Raw genomic sequence first — 22,332 nt, 5'->3', positions numbered from 1 at the left:
TGATTGGTCAGGGAGCGGAACATGAATCCCTTTCGATCATATACCAACGATTGAGAGATCAAGTACAGGGCCCCTGGAAAGAGCAAATATTTAAAACCTGGGAGACGGCTCTGGGCGATCCGGTCATCTATGATAAAATTCTAAGGGGGTTGGAATCTGTTAAGAAAGTAATGATAAATGAACAATGGAGGGAGATGCAATTTAAGCTAGTACACAACGCAACATACGCCTTTAACCCCTTAACGACCGCGGGCAGTAAAATTACGTCCTAAATGACATAATGTTACTGCCCGCGGTCCTCCGGCGGCAGCATGCCGTGATCGGCACACATCTCAGCTGATTTTCACAGCTGAGATGTGTGCCTGCTAGGCATGCGCAGAATCGTTATCTGCTCGTGCCGATTAACCCCTTATATGGCGCTGTCAATATGTGACAGCGCCATTATAAGCGCGATCGTGGTAAAGTTATACTTATCGCCCGATACCGGAAGTCACGTGTCGCGATCACGTGACTTCCGATAGTTGTCATGGTAGCACAGGGTCATGTGATGACTCCTGTACTACACCTGACTTGCTTTCACTTTCGCTGTGCCCGGGGCACAGCAAAAGAGAAAGAGAGCGTATCTGCTGTTTACAGCCTTGTAGCTGTGATCAGCAGATACTGCAGAGCGATCGGAATGCTGATCGCAATAGCCCCCTAGGGGGACTAGTAAAATAAAAAAAAAAAAAAGTTAAAAAAAAAGTTTTAAAAAATTAAAAACAAAAGAAACCTAAAAGTTCAAATCACCCCCCATTCGCCCCATTGAAAATTAAAGGGTTAAAAAAATAAAAAATATACACACATTTGGTATCGCCGCGTTCAGAAACGCCCAATCAAAATATAAAATCAATTAATCTGATCAGTATACGGCGTAGCGGCAAAAAAATTCCAAACGCCAAAACGACCTTTTTTTGTCGCCACAACTTTTGCGCAAAATGCAATAAGAGGCGATCAAAACGTAGCATCTGCGCAAAAATGGTACCGTTAAAAACGTCAGCTCAAGACGCAAAAAATAAGCCGTCACTGAGCCATAGATCCCAAAAAATGAGAACGCTACGGGTCACGGAATATGGCGTAAAACGTGCGCCAATTTTTTCGGACAAACTTCCAATTTTTTTTTAACCCCTTATATAAAAGTAAACCTATACATGTTTGGTGTCTACGAACTCGCACTGACCTGAGGCATCACACCCACACATCAGTTTTACCATATAGTGAACACAGTGAATAAAATCTCAAAAACCATAGTGCTATTGCACTTTTTTTGCAATTTTTCTGCATTTGGATTTTTTTTGCCGTTTTCCAGTACACTATATGGTAAAACTGATGGTTTCATTTAAAAGTACAGCTCATTCCGCAAAACATGAGCCCTCACATGACCATATTGACTGAAAAATAAAAAAGTTACGTCTCTCAGAAAAAGGATGGCGAAAAAAAAAAACCGGAAAGCGAAAAATCGGCCGGTCGTGAAGGGGTTAATATACCACATAGCAGCTCACCAGTGCATTTCTTGGACCATTGCCCTAAATGTGGACTCCATAAAGCAAAACTGTTTCACTGCATATGGGAATGCCCACAGGTGAGGGGGGTATGGGAGGAAGCGGCGGCGTACATATTGAGGATTTGGAAAGTAGTTATACCCGTCACCCCTCAGGCCTGTTTGTTTCACTGTATAGAAGCCCCTATGGAAACTGACAGAGCAAGTGCTCACATTCCAGGTGTAATACACATAGTATTGCTTGTAGTCAAGAAATGCCTACTTGGGAATTGGCTGATAACACAGACTCCGAGAAATACAGAAATAGTTGATACCCTAAAAACAATAATGATGTACGACAAACTGGATTCGGAGAAACATAAGGAGAAGTCCACTAAAAGATTCTTCAAAAAGTGGAGAACATTTATTGAGCAAAGCTTCACACAGACGGAAATCACCCAGTTAATTAAAGCATTTGAACACACGTCTTGGTATTGTGTGGAAGACACTGCAGGGACACTAGGGACACTGAAGATGGGGAGCATCCAAAGGACCAACTGAAGGGAACAAATAGGTTAGGTTGTTAAGTTAGAGTAAATTATTGTTAAGATAATTCTATGGAGATGAAATTGTTGTGACAATGAAAAAGAAAATGATGTAACAGAAGCATTGTACGATCCGGAGACATTTTATGGAATGTAACAACATGTTCTCTTGTTGATGATATGTGCTTGCTGACATCAAATAAAATATGTTTAAAAAAAAAAAAAAAGGATTACTTAAAGAAAACCCCTTCCCACTTCATGCAGTCAGCAATGGCACAACATAGAAGAGAAATGTCACGAAACCTGAGAAAGAAAATTTCTTTACATACCAAAGGTGAAGGCTACAAGATCAGAAAAGCTTTACTTATTCAAAATTCTGTGACAAAAGTGGTACAAAACTTTTACAAGGATGAAACTGCAACTATCCCACAGAGACGTGCGGGCCGACCACAGATTTAAACACCTAAACAAGAGTGTCGTCTTATGAGAAGGGTTGAGGAAAATCGACATGCACGTTCACTGTAGTTAGCTATAGAAACAGAATGCCAAACCAGGGTGAGTGCTTCCCTTGACACAATACAGCATATAGTGAACAGGAATGCATGAGTGTCATCCACAAAGGAAGCCTCTCCTAAAGCTCATATTCAAAAAAGGCCACCTCCAATTTGCCAGGGCCAATGCTGAAAAATATTAAGAATACTGAGACTCTATATTCCAGTGATGAGACAAAGATAAATATTTCTAGAGCTGATGGCTTTGAAACTGTATGATGTCGCAAACAGAGAGTAAAATTCAAAATCACGGTGTCTACAGTGGGGCAGTATGAATGCTCCTGTGGTCGGCGAGCTACGTTTCATTGATGGTATAATGAATTCACAAATGTACTGCTCTATATTGAAAGAAAAGATGCTAAATCACTTTGTGCACTTGGTAGATGTGCACTTTCCAACAGGACAATGAGCCAAAACACATCTGTTGCATTTATGAAGAAGATCAGGGTGAGTATACACTTTTATTTTACCTGGGTGAAACATGTGAAATCAAATAGGGTAGTATTTGTAGTGGACATCCCTTTTAATCTCTTAATTTTCAAAGGTGGCGTACTCATTTATGCTAAGTACTGAGTGTGTGTGTGTGTGTGTGTGTGTGTGTGTGTGTGTGTGTGTGTGCATATTTATGTATTGTCATGCACATTTATTGGTTCTAGCAAATCAAAGATACAGACAAGGAAATAAAGCAATCTGTCCTAGCCAGTGATGGCAGCAATAATAATATTTATTTCTATAGCTCCAACATATTCCACAGCGATTTACAATTCAGAGCTTCATATACAAGTAATAGTTCTAAAAAAATACAATACTTAAAGCAACGAAGACAACCCTGCTCGTGAGAGTTTACAATCTACAATGAGGTGGGGGGGATGACAGGGAACAGGTGCTTATTTACAATGACAATCCAGCCATCTCAAAGAAAAACATAGGGGGTAGATAAAGGCTGCCTGAACTAGTCAGCCAATCTTTGAGTTGCTTTTGGGTGCGGTGGAGCTTGACAGAGAGTTATGTTGTGAGAAGTCTTGGAGAGGGGCTATTTAGACTTAGATTAGGAAGTGTGAAAGGCCACCCTAAAAAGATGTGTTTTTAGGGAGCGTCTGAAGCGGAGTATGTTGTGGTTTATCCTGCTTTCTTGGGGCAGAGCATTCCAGAGAATTGGTGCAGCTTGGGAGAAGTCTTTGATCTGGGAGTGGGAAGTTCAGATTAGTGTGGATTTTAGTCAAAAGTCGTTTACAGAGTGTAAAGAACGGGAAGGGTGATAGACAGAGATGAGGGTGGAAATGTAGGGGGGTGCCGCACTGTGGAGAGCTTTGTGGGTGAGAACAACTGAATTGAATCCTGTGATGTATGGGCAGCCAGTGCAATGACTGGCACAGAGCAGAAGCATCTGAATAACGGTTAGCCAGGTAGGTGATCCTGGCTGCTACATTAAGGATGGACTGTAGAAGAGAGAGTCTAATTAGGCGGAGACCAATTAATAGAGAATTGCAGTAGTCAAGACGGGAGTGGATCAGGGCCACGGTGAGGGTTTTTGTAGTTTCCATGGTGAGAAAGGTGCGGGTTCTAGAGATGTTCTTGAGGTGAAGGCGACAGGCGTGGGCAACAGATTGTATGTGGGAGGTGAAAGAGAGATCAATGTCAAGTATAACACCCAAACAGCGAGCCTGCTGCCTAGGAGTTATCATGGTGCCGCACACAGAGAGGGAGATGTCAGGTTTAGGCTATGTGCGCACTGGGAAATGAAATTTCCTTGCGTAAATTCCGCATGCTCTCAAAGATTACCGCACCCGCGGTAAAAAACCGCGGGAAACCGCACCCGAAAACCGCATGCGGTTTGCTGCGGTTTTACCGCGGTATTGTTCGCGGTATTGCCGCGGTTTTGCCGCGTGCGGGTTGGGATGTGCTTTATTGCATTCAATGCAATAAAGCACATTGAAGAAAAAAAAAAAATACATTTAATTCTGATAGTAGATAGACAGAAGAATAGATAGAGGGATAGATAGATAGACAGACAGATAGATAGAGGGATAGATAGAGGACAGATCGCTGCATTTCCCACGGTCGGCAGTGAGTTCACATTACCGGCCGTGGGAAATGACCGGTAATTACCTCTGTTGTCTGCTGCATTCATTCAGCGCTGTGTCTGACAGTCGCGGCTGGATGTGAGCAGCGCAGGACGTCGGACCTGTGGATTACGCCGGATCTTTGTTTGGGGGGGGGGTTAATAAAATGGTGAACGAGGCTTGTTGGTTTTATTTAAAATAAAGGATTTTTCGGTGTCTGTGTTTTTTTCACTTTACTTACGGGTTGATCATGTCAGCTGTCACATAGACGCTGCCATGATCAAGCCTGGAGTTAATGGCGGTGGTCCCCCACCATCATTAACCCCTTGTATTACCTTGCCACCACTGCTACACGGTGGCAAGAAGAGCCGAGGACACACCGGTACTGCCGCATAATGTATGCGACAGTGGCGGGGCAGCTGCGGCTGATAGTCTCGGCTGCCGGAGGGGGAGTGAGGCGGGGGACATTACCCCTGCCCCTCTCCCTCCCCAGCCTGAGAATACCGGGCCGCCGCTGTGTGCTTACCTCGGCTGGACGGTAAATATACAGCGGAGCCCACGTTCTTTTTTTTCTATATTTCCGTTTTCTTTCTATGTGTGTTCTATGTGTCTGTGATGTCTGTGTGTGTGTGATCTATGTGTTTACTCTCTGCTCTGCTTCCTCTTCCTGTAATGACATCACTTCCCTGCAAAACCGCAGACAGGCGATGTACATTACCGGAGGTAAACCGCGAAATACCGCAGGGAATAACGCAGGAAAACGCAGTGAACCGCACAGAATTTGCTTCCTGCGTTATTCCCTGCGGGATTTCATGATTAACATTGGAGTCAATGGAGTGAAATCCCGCAGCGATGTGCGGAAAAGAAGTGACATGCACTTGTTTTTGCTGCGGGATTCCCGCAGCAAAACATGCAGCTGTCAAATTCCGCCCAGTGCGCACAGGATTTTTTTTCTCCATAGGATTTGCTGGTGATTCACTGCAGAGATGTTATGAACATTTTCTGCAGCGAAACATGCAGCAAATCCGCGGAAAATCCGCGGCAAAATCCGGTAAGTGCGCACATAGCCTTAGAGAGGTTAGAAGAGGGAGGCAATAGAAGAAGTTCAGTTTTAGAAAGGTTAAGTCTCAGATAGAGAGCAGACATGATGTTCGAAATTGCAGCCAAACAGTCAAGTAGTACATCAGGGGTGAGGTCAGGGGATGAGGTGTATAGTTGTGTGTCTTCAGCATAAAGATGGTGCTTTAAGCCAAATTTACTGATTGTCTGTCCAATTGGGGCAGTGTAGAGGGAGAAAAGAAGAGGGCAAAGGACTGAACCTTGAGAAGCCCCAACAGTGAGAGGAAGAGGAGCAGATGTAGAGCCAGCAAATGATACACTCAACGAGCGGCCAGACAGATAGGAAGAAAACCAAGAGAGAGCGCTCCTTAAGGCCGATTGACTGGAGCGTAGAGAGAAGGAGATGGTGGTCAACAGTGTCGTAGGATGCAGAGAGGTCAGGAAGAATAAGCAGAGAGTTGTCACCATTACGTTTTGCTGTCAAAAGGTCATTGGTCACGTTCACAAGGGCAGTTTCTGTTTAGTGAAGGGGGTGGAAGCCAGATTGTAAAGGATCTAGAAGAGACTGAGTTGAGAGGTAGCGGATGAGGCAGGAATAGACCAGGCGCTCCAAGAGTTTGAAGATGAAGGGGAGATTGGAGACTGGTCTGTAGTTGCTTGTGCAGGATGGGTTGAGAGAGGGTTTTTTAAATAATGGAATAATGATAGAGTGTTTGAGGGAGGAGGGGGAAGAATACAATAAAAAATAAAGCAACAATAAACTCTCTGGAATAGTCAAGACAAATAACCATGAGAGCAGAGATATATTAAACCTAACTTTTAGTTCAATCTATATTTATTGAGTTTATGAAAATAATCAGAAACATATAATGTATAGTAGAAAATCAGTATAGAAAACAAAGGTCTTACCGACCTATTACAAATAGTAAAGGTTGAGTGCAAAACCATTATACAACTACTCAGGAAATGCAAACATACCCAAGGCAGTAAACTGTGTGCCTGGCAAATAATTAGGGATTTATTAAGTGAGTGAGTATGCAAGTAATTAACTAAGTGGACTATACACCCCAATAGAATCCCAGTATCCATTTATGATTAAATGAAAGCCTATATGAAAAGATCCGGAGAATAGTAGAAATAAAATGTATAAGTGGGAAAAGACCAGAAAAGAGGAAGAGGAAAGGGGAGGTAGACAAAAGGAAGAGCAGACGAAGAAGGGTGGGGAAGGGGAGCAACGGGATAGGGGGGATCCCCCTGTGTCCGACAGTAGTACGTCACTTTATTCCACCCAGCATCCTTTTGTCTATGTTCCACTGCTCCAACCCGGGTCCAAACAGGCCAAATCAGTGCCTTACTGAAACATGAATCGCGAAACAAAATCCATTCGCTCCAGGTCCTGCAATATCTGTCATTAGAGCTAGAAATGTCAGCGGAGAGCTCCTCCATGCTACAAATGTCCACCATTTCCAAATACCATTCGGAGATAGGAGGGTCGTCCACTGACGTCCAATACCTATGGATAACGGTTGCTGCTGTTAGGCAAAAATGTAGGATATCCCGTTTATGATATGCAATTGAGTGGGGTAGTATAGAAAGGAGTGTGATCTTAGGACACTTCTCCACTGTTTTCCTTGTAATAAGACAGTAGTTTGCGAGAACCTTTTCCCAAAATAGCTTTACTCCATTACATTCCCACCAAATGTGTGTCATTGTACCAATGTCTCGGTTGCATCTCCGGTTCCATAGCTCTGGTTCCATAGCTCTCAGTTACATAGCTCTGAATCCAAGGAAAATATGGTGTGTAATTTAGACAGAAACTGGTGCCATTTCGACAAAATTTTAAAATTCTTTTCTTGTGCAGAGCAATAGGTTATGAGTAAACAAGAAACATTTCTCCCATTCAGCAGGCGAGATAGGTGGCTCCAGGTCTGTTTCCCAAGTGAGTTGGTAGCCTCGTTTACCTGAGACCCCCACTCTGATTAAGATACTGTACAGAAGGGAGATTTCATGTTCAGGTGGGATAGCTCTCTGGAACGGATCCTCAATGGTTCCACAAGAGCTCCGGACCCGGCCAACAGATTCTCGAGCTGAGATAAATGACTGAAATTGGAAGAACTCCAACCACTGTATATCCCTAGACGGAAACTGTGTCTGAAGGGAATGAAATGTGGGTAACTTATGGTCAATTAGAATTTGCCCCAGGCGATTATCTTCCTCTGCCCTCCAGCTGTAAAAGGATCTCTGCATATATCCCAGCCAGAACGACGGAGTGGAGAATTAAACCTAACTTTTAACATTAGCCAGTAAAAGACCTATGATAGAAATAGACTCATAAGTTAATGAAATGGGACCGTATGAATCAATGAGATGCCCATTTATGCCATTTAAGAAAAATAAAGGTTAGATTTCTCCCATATGTTGAGCTGGAGATGGACCAAGCAGTCGGCAGAGTTGGAGGCTAGTGCACATGCAGAGTACCTGATATTCCCTGTTGTGGCCTGTGTAATAAGTTGCGCTCTAAAAAGGGTATGAAACCTATACACAATCAAGAAATATCCCCAAAAGATTCCCTCCCAACATGTTTCAGTCTCAATAGAAAGGCATCATCAGGGGAGTGTTACTTGTAAGGGGGTTGGAAATAAATAGTTATAATAGTCCGGGCCCTGCAGTGGCAGTATAGCCCAATAAATGCATGCAGACTGCTGCTGCGCACAGTGTCTGTTATCATCTACATTTCAAGAGGCTATGCAGCAGAGATTCCTCACCGGACCCAGGGAGTATGAGTAAAACACAACTGGAGGGGGGGAGGGGCAGGGGTTTTCCAAAATCCCTTTTATATAAGTAAATGTATGTACTGCATTCTTGCTTTTTAGGTTGTGTCTGAATTGATGCTGCTTACCTAAATGGACTGAACACTATAGGTTCTGTATAGTGAGAAAGGCTTAAATAGTATTATTAAGGCCTTGTGCGCACACTGCGTTTTTACCCGCGTTTTTTTTTTTTGTTTTTTTTTTTTACATTTTTGCTGCAGAAATTTCTTGAGAAAATGCTTGTAACCTTTCTGCAGACATTCCCCAGCAAAACCTATGGGAAACAAAATAGCTGTGCGCACACTGCAGTTTTTTTCTCAAGAACATTCTTTCTGCAGAATTTCTTGAGAAAAAGATTCTGCATGTCACTTCTTTTCTGCAGGTACCTGCGTTTTTTTGCCATAGATATTGGTAACAAAATGCAGGGACCAACCTGCGGAAAAAACGCGGTAAAAACGCATGCGTTTTTCAGTGCGTTATTGGTGCGTTTTTTGAACGCAAGTGCATTAATTCTTCAGACTCTCGAAATTTCTTGAGAAAAATCATTTTTCTAGTGCGCACAGGGCCTAAGGCTGCTTTCACACTACGTTTTGTTATTTTACAGGATCCTTTCACTTGCAGTTTATGGGTGGGCAGTGGAGTCATGTGATCGGGAGTCTGGCTTCTGGCTATGCTCAATAGAGCAAACAGGATCCTTTCCATCAGCACACCACCGTTCTCATACGGTTGCGTGCGGTACTGTCAGGATCCAGTGACATGCAGTATTTGGATGCAGGTAAAAAAACGCTACAAGTAGCGTTTTTGAAGAAAGTTAAATTACTGCAAGTCGCTGGATCCTGACTGAAACGCACGCAAACACATATGGACGCGAGTCCATTGCAAATGCATTGAAATTAAAATGCATTTGTACTGGATCCGTTGTTGCGTTAAAAAAAACGTTCAGGACGCATGTTAAAAAAACGTAGTGTGTAAGCAGCCTAACACAACAACATGCCAGCTCAAAGTAGTGTTTGGCACGCCTGCCAGTTCCCCCTTTCATATTCCACAGGATTATAAACCAAATGTTTTCCCTTTTTAGGGTATGTTCACACAGTGCATTTTTCGCAGCGTTTTTGGGGTGCGTTTTTGCTCAGAAAACTGCATGAATTTGCTTTCCCAGTAAAGTCTATGAGTTTTCATTTTTGCTGTCTGCACACAGCTTTTTTTTTTAGCTGCGTTTTTGTGGGCACCACAAAAACACAGCATGTCAATTGTTTTTGTGTTTTTCACTGCGTTTTCCACCCATTGAGTTCAATGAGATGTTCAAAAACGCAATGAAAACCGCAAATTGCAAATATAGCTGCGTTTTTATGACTAAAAATGCAGCTATAAACGCAAGGGGTGGGTACTAAAGTGACATGTATAGGAAGAGGATTCCTTCTGTCAGTCAACACAGAAGCGTGAATCCTCCCGGTACCGCCACCACTGCTTCCATTTCCCGCCCGGTGCGATGTCCGCTCCCGCGCGTGAGGTGGAAGCGGCTGCTAAATCAAAAGTGAACAGTAGAAAAATGTCATACTCACCTGTCTGCAGACTCCCTGTGCCATGCTCCCAGCTCCTCTCCCGGTACCGCCACCCCCGCTCCGGCTGTGTGCCGGCTCCCAGGCTTGTACAATAGCTGCAGGACCTGGCGGTGATCACCTGATGCGGTCACCTGACGAATCAGCTGATCGTAAGTCTCGCGGTGACGCCGGATTTTACCGCCCGGCTATCAGCTGATGCCGTCAGGAGGCTTCATCAGCTGATTACCGGCAGCTCCTGCAGCGATGGGACAGGAGTCAGGACAGACGTGTGTAGTTGTTTTTTTTTGTTTTTTTGCACTGATGCATCAGCCTAGAGTGTAGAGCGAGCGAGCGCCGAGTGACTGATTCCCCGGTGCTTGCAGTCAGTTCATGACAGCTGCAGACAGTACGGGGTGATCTCCGGAGTTCAGGTGAGAGCACCGACGATCACCCCGGCCTGTCTGCAGCTGTCATGAACTGAACCGCAAGTGCCGGGGAATCAATCACTCGGCACTCGCTGTAAAGTTCAGGCTGCACGCTGGAAATCAGGTGAGAACTCCAAAGTGTAGTGCAGATACCTGAATCCAGACCTGGCATTACAAGAGATTCCTCCGGTAGCCAGTCCGACGCTGCACAGACGTGTGTAGTTTGTTTGTTGTTTGGTTTTTTTTGCACTGATTCATCAGCTGATTGTATAAAAGCCGTTTATACAATCAGCTGTTGTGTCATGTGATTCAGGCCTTGAACCTGACACATCATCTGATCGCTTTGCCTTCCAGCAAACCGATCAGATGATATTGGATCCAGATTGGACGGCGCGGAACCTTTGACCCAGGATTACTGCGGAGGGGGATTCTTTATTTCAATAAAGATGGAGTCACTAATTGTGTTGTGTTTTATTTCTAATAAAAATATTTTTCTGTGTGTTGTGTTTTTTTTTTATCTTTACTAGAAATTCATGGTGGCCATGTCTAATATTGGTGTGACACCATGAATTTCGGGCTTAGGGCCAGCTGATAATACACAGCTATCCCTAACCCCATTATTACCCAGCGAGCCACCCGGCATCAGGGCAGCTGGAAGAGTTGGATACAGCGCCAGAAGATGGCGCTTCTATGAAAGCGCCATTTTCTGGCATGGCTGTGGACTGCAGTTCGCAGCGGGGGTGCCCAGAAAGCTTGGGCAACCTGAGCTGCGGATTCCAATCCCTAGCTGCCTAGTTGTACCTAGCTGGACACAAAAACTGGGCGAAGCCCACGTCATTTTTTTTTAATTTCATGAAATTCATGAAATAATTAAAAAAAAAGGGCTTACCTATATTTTTGGTTCCCAGCCGGGTACAAATAGGCAGCTGGGCCTTGGGGGCAGCCCGTACCTGCCTGCTGTACCCTGCTAGCATACAAAAATATGGCAAAGCCCACGTCATTTTTTTGGGGGGGCAAAGAAATCCTGCATACAGTCCTGGAAGGAGGATGCTGAGCCTTGTAGTTCTGCAGCTGCTAGCTGCTGTCTGCTCTCCTGCATCCACTAGTGGATGGAGTATGCTGGGCCTTGTAGGTCTGCTCCCCCTGACTCTCCCTCCAGCATACAGTCCTGGATGGAGCATGCTGAGCCTTGTAGTTCTGCAGCTGTCTGCTCTCCTGCATACACTAGTGGAGAATGAAGAACATATTGAAGAAGGAAATGACATCAGACCTTTTTTCATTTTTTTTTTCCAACAATCTTTAATGGCAATGTTCACTGATAAAAAACGCAATAAAAAGCAGTGAGCAAAAACGCAGCAAAATGCAGCCAAAAACGCACTAAACACTGTTAAAACGCATGCATTTTTGCAGGGTTTTTTTTGCCGCGGGTGCATTTTTGTGCGTTTTTGCGGCAAAAAACGCACAAAAACGCAGCGTCAAAAAGACGCAGTGTGTGAACTTAGCCTTAGAGAAGACGTTTCAAATGTTGCAAGCACTGCTATAGTGGGGTTTATTGTGGCTAAAAGAGTCACAAAAGGGGGCTGTAAAGATGTCATATCAACATTGCTAGTAAGAGCTTGTCCAATTATTTAAAGGCAATCTGTCACCAAGTTTTTCCTCCCCCATCTGAGAGCAGCATAATGTACAGAGAGAGACCCTGATTTCTGCGATGTGTCACTTACTGAGCTGTTTGCTGTCATTTTCATAAAATCAATGTTTTCTCTGCTGCAGATCTAGCAGTTCTACAGCGCTCATGAAGAAAGTGGACTCCATGGCAGCAGGACAAGTAGTCCTCGAATGATAAAATCACTGATTAATCAGCAGTAGATTATCAAAACTACACTAAGCAGCCCAGTAAGTGACACATCGCTGGAATCAGGATCACTGCCCCTATGTTATGTTACTGTCAGATTAGGTGTCAAAAACCTGGTGACAGATTCCATTTAAGGGATATTTGCACGCCACAAACACCAACAATGCCTTCCAAATAACCAGTAACATATTTCCAGCTTGTGAGACAATTTTGGACACTATCAATAATAATGCTTTAATTGACAATTGGAAATAATATATATTTATTTGTGACCATTGGCACTTTTTTGTACTTTGTATTTGCTCCCATAATGTGGCGGTGTATGTGACACCATTATAGAAACATTGTGACACACAGCATGGACCTGTACAGCTGTATCCACAGACAGATCAAATATGCTTGTACTTGTTTATATGTAAATTGTGAGCCGCAGCATTCTTCTGCATTTTGCTACCACATCCCCAACTTGCTCGATTAGTTTCTATGACTCACATGACACAATTTATCTAATCACTAAATTTTTCCACTCTTAAGTAGATGTTTATGTATCGGTTAACAAAAACTTTTTTTTTCTCTTTTTCTTTTGTTTCTTTACTGTAAATGGCACTTACAAAACTCATTGTCAATGTATAGAAACACGTCTTGTGAGCAATACAGGCACTAATGATGGATGAACAATGTCTTGGTGTATCCACTTTCCAAATCTAAAAATATTGACTGGCAGGTCTATCCATATGTGTCTGTATAGGCAGAGATCTGCCAGTCTACATGATGGGGAATGAAGAGAAGCTGCCGGGGAATCTACCTTGGACTAGTCATCAGAGACACATAGGCTCCAATTCAGTAAGGCTGCTGTCCTAAAGGGGGGGCGGGGGGTAATCCATCAGATTTGATCACCTGTGAGAGTTGTGTATGACACAATAAAGAGAGTATATGATGTATCTGTATATCTATTAAATGTTCTTCCACCATTACTAGGCAAATTTGAAACAAAGCTCGTGGTGCACATTCTTACAGCTGCTAAATGTCTAATATCAGTGTTTTGGAAGAAAATAGCTCCTCGTCTATCTCGGACTTGTATGCTCAGGTAAAGGACGGCAGAATTATGGAACGATTGAAAGCTCAGCTCCATGATACAATGGATAGGTTTTGCCTCGATGTGGACCCTCTGGGATACTCTCATGGACCCCTACCAGATCTGATGGATTGATCACATCGGTCTCTCCTGGACCTACTGGGTCGAGATTGGGTTCAGGGATGAGAAAACATATTACTAAAATATATAATTGCAGTATTTATTTTTATTTCTTCTTTTGGGAAATTTGCATAGTCTATGTCAGCATGGTCTTCGAGTCCTTTAGTATGATTCTAATCCAATGTATTTCTATGCATACCTGGGGAGTGTTCCCCCTATTTCTGTGATTGTTATATGGTTGTAAAATTTAAAACAAAAAACAACATTTCAAAAATAAAAAGTTGATAAGAGGATGTCCAATACTTTTACATTGATGGCCTATCCTTAGGATAGATCATCAATGTCTGATCGGCCGGGGTCTGACATCCTGCACTCCCGCCGATCAGCTGTTTCCGGTGCCGAAAGCGGTAGCAGGCTGCTGGAAATGCTCCGTTCCAGGGCTGCCCTGTCTTCTGATAGCGGCTGCGCACTATACATCTGGAGGTGGATGTGCAGTACCCTGCCACAGCTGCTATCAGTTGACGTGACAGTTCTGCAACTGAGTATTTCTGGCAACCTGCTCCCACCAGCGGCATCGGGAGTGGGGGTACGTGGTGTCGGACCCCGGCCGATGAGACATTGATGACATATTCTAAAGATAGGCCATCAATGTAAAAGTAGTAGATAACCTGTTTAATCATTTATACACTTTTTGTGGAAACTGCACTTTAATAATGAAATGGTTAATAATGTCATAATCAGATTTATCACAGTAAATACCTTCTTTGTACAGCATGTCTACTGTACCTACACCTGGATAGGTCTTCCCGTTTTGGTCCCGAATTGGTACAATAAAACAGTGTGGCCCTAGAGAAACAAAAGGGTACATTCAGCTGCACCTCCATATGAACTTATTACCTATTAGACTTTACAAATCAATGTGGTGTAATTTATGTGACAGATCAGGACAAGCACTCACATGTTTAGTCTGCATTGGCATACATATAACCTGGCAATGTCTTGGAAGATAGAAAGATCTGTAATGCAAACAGCCTGAGCTCTAATTAACGTGCTGTCGCCTCGACTGAACTGTCTAGTCATAGCATTGAGCAATAGCCGGCATCTTACAGACGCATGAGGCAGAGCCATCCTCCCAACCTAACATGTCTGAAGAACAACAAGAGGAACAAACCTTGAGATTTTCCATTTATAATTAGCTGTGCAAACACAGCAGCATAATTCCCTTTCATTGTATTTCCAATATACATTTTCGCTGCATTCTCACAAGGGGTATGGATAATGAACTCCTGAAGAAACAAAAAAAAAACCAGATAGATATAAATATCATATGGAAGGAGAGGAATAATAAGCTTCCTTTACTATTATTGACTTTCCTTTGCAGCCAAACCCATATTTCTAACTCCATACTGGGTCTTGACATTTTCTCAATGGACATTTGTATTGAAGTTTTATGTACACAAGATTGTTGCAAGCTCTTTATATTAACAGGTATTGGAGAAAAAGAGCAGAAAGTCATATGGTCATTACATGACTCAGGAGAGTATACAGTCGACAATAAACTTAGCAAAAAATTACCTATTGCCTAAATCTAGTTTTAAATATTAGACATGTTTTATAAGAATTTGTGGGTTTTTTTTATATCACTACCTATACTTTGAGCTTTGCCAATGACTTTGGATAAGAAGTTACACCAGACACTCCATTTGCACACAAGTGTTTCGGAGTATTTGCCCCTCATCAGTGCAAAGCAGGAGATCTCATTTGGCAGGTGAGAGGCGGTGTCTATAGTGGAATGTTTCGTTTTGTAGAGACTGCCAGGCCACCAAAATGAAATCTATAAGCCATGCAAAGAGCCGCAGAAAGGAAGAGAACTTGAACTTTATCATCACCTATTGGGTAGAACTATCCTAAAAATAAATATCGACCCTTTAACAAGCCTTTATATGTGATTTAGGTTAAAAAGGCAAACCAGACACTCAATTTGCACAGACGAATTTCAGGGTGTCTTGCACGATCATCCTTTCAAAGCAAAAAATCAGTTTTGGGTAGATGAATGGCCACTAAAAGGGGCAAAATATACAAGGATGGGGACATATACATCAAGATAGGGAACATATACACCAGGATGGGGCCTAGGATGGAACGCATTCGATGGGAACATATTTATCAGGATGGGGAATATATATACCAGGATGGGTCCTAGGACTGAAGACATATATACCAGGATGGGGACATATTTACCAGGATGGAGCCTAGGATGGGTGACAAATATAACAGGAGAGGAGACTTCTATACCAGGATGAGGGGCATGTATACCAGGATGGGGAACATATTTACTAGGATGGGGGATATATTTAGAAAAAAGGGGCCCAGGATGGGGGACATTAAAATAGGGTGGGGACATTACTACATAATGAAGGGGAAAGGAGGGCAACGCATATGTCTTTATAGTATGTAGAACACTTTAAGGGCCCATACATCTGACCAACATGCAAGGGGGGGTGGACAGGCCCAAACTTTGCCCTGGGGCCCATCGGACTCTATATTTAGTGTATAATATATATTGTACCCTAATACTAATACCTATCGCAAAACTCAAGATTTGTGGGTCGCAGATAATTAGAATGTAGTAAAAAAATGTCTAACTTTACATGTAAAAAAAAATTCCAGCACAGAGAGGACCGAACTAACAAGACTTATCATATAAAACTTCTCTTTTATTTTTCCATTAAAATCATTAACGAATGTAGTAAAAACATGCTTAACTTTACATATAGTGACATTCTGGTACACTATGCCATGCTTTTCAATCAGTTTGCAAAGTGAACAAATGCAGACTGTAAACAGTCAAGCATAACATTGCAATTATTTTTTTCCCTTTAAGTGGTTTTAAATAAAAGCTATGTTATGGGAAATACATACGCGTACTTGCAATGTGCTGACTAATACTGACTTCTACATGCCAGAATGCGGATTAACATTGAAACAGCACTTCCTCTTTTCATTTATTAGGAGTAAGAAAACAGAAGTGCTGTGAAGGCAAAACTATTAGAAATTTCAAAATATTCTCTTGTTTGAAGACATTACAGAAATCTGAAAATGATTCCAACTCACCTGCTTCACTGGATCAAACACCGCCTCGGTGGTAATTCCTCTTACATTACTGCCGTGACCTCGTTCAGTCATTGCAAACATCCCTGTAAACTCCTGATTCTGTTAAGAAAAATAAAATATCTTATGAATAAAAAAATGTGTGTCTTGCATATATGTTCTATATGCAATCAACTAGTGATACTCAACTTTTCATTACTTCATGAAAATAAATCACATTGCTATACATATGTACATATTAATGGATCCATTTCTTTTAGTCTCTCCTTCTGCTACCTGAATACCATCAGCAAGAAGGACAGCTGGTTATTACAGACCCTTACATTCTCGTTATACCATGATGACTTCTATACTTTCAAGACATCTCCATCGTTGCTGTAGCATCTTCCTTCACAACAAGCATGACCTAGCGGACGGGGAGAACGGTGTACAGAAATACAGTGTTCTTGTGATCTGTAGGGGGTCCAAGCAGTCGGACCCTCACTGATCTAACAATTATAATCTAGTCAGTGGAAAAGTGACAATTTATCAAAACTGGAATTCTCCTTTAGTTAAAAGAGGAGTGTTCCTGTTGTTATCATTTAGGTCTTTTATGCTTTTCTTTTATTTAAAAGGTAACCAACCATCATGATTTTCATATATAAAGTAAAGCCAGTGTTATACTGGCTCTAGGAGGCTCAATGTAACCATACCTTATGTTCTGAGAGTGGAGACTTTATTTCAGAAATATGTTCAAATTCCAGCAATGCACTGCTATTTGATTGACAGGAGCAACAGGGACCTGTCAATCAACAGGGGTGGGAATAGATAGCAAGACCTGACCCACATATTCCCTTCCTGTTGCAGCTGTCATATCAAGCAGCAGAGCATTGCTGGAACTTTACTTGCACATATCTCTGAAATAAAACATCCAATCTCAGAACAAAAGTTATGGTTACATTCAGCATCCTAGTGCCAGTATAGCACTGGCTTTACTTTATATATGAAAATCCTGCTGGTTGGTTCCCTTTAGAAATAATTAGCACATGGAGATAAGAAAGTTTGTGTCACATATTTTTGATAAGTGACACCCTACATAGTAGCTTAGTAAGAGACTTTCAATTTCTTCTCAAAATTGGAGAAGATACAAGTAGTTGAAGGTGGAGAAGAAATAGCTGAGTATAATTCAAATGTATAGGTATTACAATCAGCAGTACCCCAGTTGCAGGTAGTTGCAGACGGTAATGGTATAAGGTAATATATCATGTAGTTGGGGGAAGGCCCCCTTAGAATCTGTGGAAGCAGTGGCATACCGCCCATAGCAGCAGACCATGCAATGACTAAACAAGAAAAACTGAAATATCACATGGTCTTAAGTATTCAGACCCTTTGCTCAGTTTTGAGTAATAGCACTGTTTTGAAGTAGTACAGCCATGAGTCTTCTTGGGAATGATACAAGTTTTTCACACCATGATTTGGGGATCCTCTGCCATTCTTCCTTGCAGATCCTCTCCAGTTCTGTCAGGTTGGATGGTGAACGTTGGTGGACAGCCATTTTCAGGTCTTTCCAGACATGCTCAATTGGGTTTAGATCAGGGCTCTGGCTGGGCCAGTCAAGAATGGTCACAGAGTTGTTCTGAAGCCACTCATTTGTTATTTTAGCTGTGTGCTTAGGATCATGGTCTTGTTGGAAGGTGAACCTTCGGTCAAGTCTGAGGTCCAGAGTACTCTGGAAGAGGTTTTCTTCAAGGATATCTCTGTAATTGGGACGCCCTCATCTTTACTTTAATTGCAACCAGCCATCCTGTCTCTCCAGCTGAATAACACCCCCCATAGAATGATGCTGCCATTACCATATTTCACTTTTGGGATTGTATTGAGCAGGTGATGAGCAGTGCCTGGTTTTCTCCACAAATACCGCTTAGAATTATCACCAAAAAGTTCTATCTTCGTCTCATCAGACCAGAGAATTGTATTATTCGGGCTTTCATATGTCTTGCACTGAGGAGAGGCTTCCGTCAGGCCACTCTGCCATAAAGGCCCAACTGGTGGAGGGCTGTTGAGATAGTTGACTTTGTGGAACTTTCTCCCATCTCTGGAGCTCAGCCACAGTGACCTTTGGGTTTTTCTTTACCTCTCTCATCAAGGCTCTTCTCCCATGATTTTTCAGTTTGGCTGGATGGCCAGGTCTACGAAAAGTTCTGGTGGTCCCACACTTCTTCCATTTACGGATTATGAAGGCCACAGTGCTCTTAGGAACCTTGAGTACCGCAGAAATTCTTTTGTAACCTTGGCCAGATCTGTGCCTTCCACAATTCTGTCTCTGAGCTCCATGGGCAGTTCCTTTGACCTCGTGATTCTTATTTGGTCTGACATGCACTGTGAGGTCTTATATAGACAGGTGTGTGCCTTTCTAACTCAAGTCCTATCAGTTTATTTAAATACAGCTGGACTCCAATGAAGGAATAGAACCATCTCAAGGAGGATCACAAGGAAATGGACAGCATGTGACTTAGGCCGGTTTCACACCTGCGTTAAGCGCAATCCGCTGCTATAGAGAATCACGCAGTCCGTTAACGCACTGCGCTATTCTCCATAGACTTGTATGGATGACGCACATTAACGCAAGTGTCTGCGTTGCATCCGCTACACGACGCAGCGCCGTTATTTTGACGCTCCGTCGGGCGGAAGGAATGCTGCATATAGCGTTTTTTGTGTCGTTAAAATATCGCACCTTGACGGATTCCGTTAGTATCCGCCAAGGTGTGTAATGATTGTCTATGGCGGCGGATTCCGCCGCAATGCGCTAAACGGCGGAATCCGCTCACAGTTCCCGTCACGTTCTACTGAGCATGCTCAGCATATCCAGCAGAACGATCTAAATAATTTAAAATCACTCCTGGTCTCTCTCCCCCACTCTCTCATACTCACAGATCACGGGCGCAGCGCTGCACGGCTGTCACAAAGCTCCGGCGGCTTTTCCTCTTTTGAAAATGCCGGCTGCTCATTAATCTCTCTCTTATTCACTGCTTTCCCCGCCCACCGGCGCCCATGTTTGGTTGCAGTCAGACCCACCCCCACGCTGATTGACAGCTGTCTCACTGTAACCAATCACAGCCGCCGGTGGGCGGGTCTATATCGTGCAGTAAAATAAATAAATTGAAAAAAAAAAAAAACACGTGCGGTCCCCCCCAATTTTGATACCAGCCAAGATAAAGCCACACGGCTGAAGGCTGGTATTCTCAGGATAGGGAGCCCCACGTTATGGGGAGCCCCCCAGCCTAACAATATCAGCCAGCAGCTGCCCGAAATTGCCAAAACCATTAGATGCGGCAGTCCCGGCACTCTACCCGGCTCATCCCGAATTGCCCTGGTGCGGTGGCAATTGGGGTAATAAGGAGTTAAATGGCAGCTTATAGCTGCCACTAAGTCCTAGGTTAATCATGGCAGGCGTCTATGAAACACCCCCAATGATTAACCTGTAAGTGAAAGTAAATAAACACAAACATCCGAAAAAATCCTTTATTTGGAATAAAAGACAAAAAAACACCCTCTTTCACCACTTTATTAAAATCCCTAAATACCCCTCCAGGTCCGAAGTAATCCACACGAGGGCCCGCGACGCTTTCAGCTCTGCTACATGAAGCTGACAGGAGCGGCAGTAGAACACGACCGCTCTATATCAGCTCCAAGCAGCAACTGAAGTGAGCCACGCGATCAGCTGTGCCCTCATTCAGGTGACCCGCGGACACAGCTCTCGGGTGGAGGACTGCAGCTGTGTGACGGCAAAGCTGATCACGCGGCTCACTGCAGTCACTCAGGATATTTACGGTTACACCTCTCTCTTCTCCCGACCGCAAATCTCCTTTCCCGGCGAAACATTAAAAAAAACAAAAAACAAACAAAAAAAAAAACGTTCTTTTAAAGGAATCCGTTGACTTTATTAGCTCACTATTTTCAACGCATCTGTCACATGCGTCACACAACGCACTGTGACGGATGCCTCACAACGCAAATGTGAAACCGGCCTTAAGTATGAGTGTCTGCGCAAAGGGTCTGAATACTTATGACCATGTGAGATTTCAGCTTTGATTGTTTAATACATTTGCTAAAATTTCCACATTTATGTTTTTTTTCTGTCAAGATGGGGTGCAGAGTGTACATTACTGAGAAAAAAAAAAACCAAAACTTTTTTAAATTTACCAAATGGCTAAATGAAGCAAAGAGTGAAAAATTTAAAAGTTTCTGAATACTTTCCGTACCCACTGTATTTCAGTGATGTTCCTGGGCTGATGTAAAAATGTAACATTAAATGACTTGGTGACCAGGTGTAGAACTGGTGGAGGAAGGTTGAACTAGATGGACCTAGGTCTTTTTTCAACCTTAGTAACTATGTAACATTGAGTACAATGTGAGCGAGTGGAGACACTTTACTGATTCAACCAAAAAAAAAAAAAAAGTCAAAACTGTGCTACTGCACAATGGCAGCAAGTATGCTTCAGTGCCTGTAGGGTATTCTGTGCACTTGAAGGAAAGCTATGAGAAGTTAGACTTTATTCTCAAGAAAACTATGAGAATCATCAATATGCGGTGATCTGAAAGTTCGCTATTTGCTCCTTGGGCAGCAAGGAGGATATATGAAGTACCCATTCTTTTTGTAAAAATGGAAAAGATGGGATAGGAATCATTATTGGAGCCAAAAAAGTTGGCCAACTAGAACATCTTTGCAACCTAGAGTCAAGAACATAGTTATGTAAAGTTTAGTCAATCCCACTAAAGTTGTCCTGCCATCACTCCACATTAAGCATGGCCTAATGAAGGAGTTTGTGAAAGATCTACCGAAAGGAGAAACTTTTAAGTACCTGTGTAAAAAAAAAAACACACCAGAAAAAAAGCTACCAGCCAACACCGGTCAAAATGGCAAATACACTCGCAGGATGCAGCCGCCCCCTATGATAAAGGTGGGGGTAACACAGGTGCAGAATATCGATGAGACAGCCACTCTCAACCTATCAACTTATGGAAGGGGTGGTTGCTGATATTAAAGATGCACACTAATGAGGTTTACAGTCACACAGGTACGTGTGATGTGCAGTGTCTGGCTTACAGCCGATTAATGACGCCCTTCTATTAGATCAGGCAGCCCAGCACTATAAAAGTGCATTGACACACAGGACAAAACACCCCAAAGGGGCCCGGCTGCATTTTTTTTGAAAATTGTGCAATAAAAAAAAATGATATACAGTAAAACGATAAGTTCTTCCACTTAAAAAGATGAGAGGCCTGTAATTGACATGATAGGTAGACCACAACTATGAGAGGCAATATGAGAAAACAAATCCAGAAAATCCCTTGTCTGACTTGGCAAGGTTTTTTTTTGCAAATTATGGTGGAAAATAAGAATTTGGTTAATAACAAAAGTTCATCTCAATATTTTGTTATATATCCTTTGTTGGCAAAGACAGCGGTCAAACGTTTTCTATAAGTCGTCACAAGGTTGGCACACACTGTTGGTGGTATGTTGGCCTGTCGCTGGGCAACACGGACTTTCAACTCCCTCCAAAAGGTTTTTAATGGGGTTGAAATCTAGAGACTGGCTTTTCCGACTAAGGTATGCCACTTCAGTGGCAGAACTTATAATGAATTTTACCACACCTTATCCCACCCATATGGTCATAGCTGGTT

The 22,332-nt window shown here is 42.8% G+C and overlaps 1 protein-coding gene across 3 annotated transcripts in view; it reads right to left on the bottom strand.

The window, feature by feature from the left end:
• The window catches only part of ACOXL (acyl-CoA oxidase like), a 483,610-nt gene that overhangs the window by 393,146 nt on the left and 68,132 nt on the right, over positions 1 to 22,332 (bottom strand). For all 3 annotated transcript variants that reach the window (XM_075338173.1, XM_075338174.1, XM_075338175.1), the window contains exons 5-7: positions 16,672 to 16,770; positions 14,729 to 14,843; positions 14,317 to 14,403 (exon numbers count right to left, since the gene is read on the bottom strand). In XM_075338173.1, coding sequence (XP_075194288.1) covers positions 14,317 to 14,403; positions 14,729 to 14,843; positions 16,672 to 16,770 — 301 coding nt within the window. The remainder of the gene's footprint in view (positions 1 to 14,316; positions 14,404 to 14,728; positions 14,844 to 16,671; positions 16,771 to 22,332) is intronic.

The sequence above is a fragment of the Anomaloglossus baeobatrachus genome, chromosome 3, assembly GCF_048569485.1.
Source record: "Anomaloglossus baeobatrachus isolate aAnoBae1 chromosome 3, aAnoBae1.hap1, whole genome shotgun sequence".
Classification (NCBI taxonomy): Eukaryota; Metazoa; Chordata; class Amphibia; order Anura; family Aromobatidae; genus Anomaloglossus; species Anomaloglossus baeobatrachus.
The sequence above is the reverse complement of the archived record's forward strand: the minus strand, read 5'-3'. Positions and strand labels throughout refer to the sequence as shown.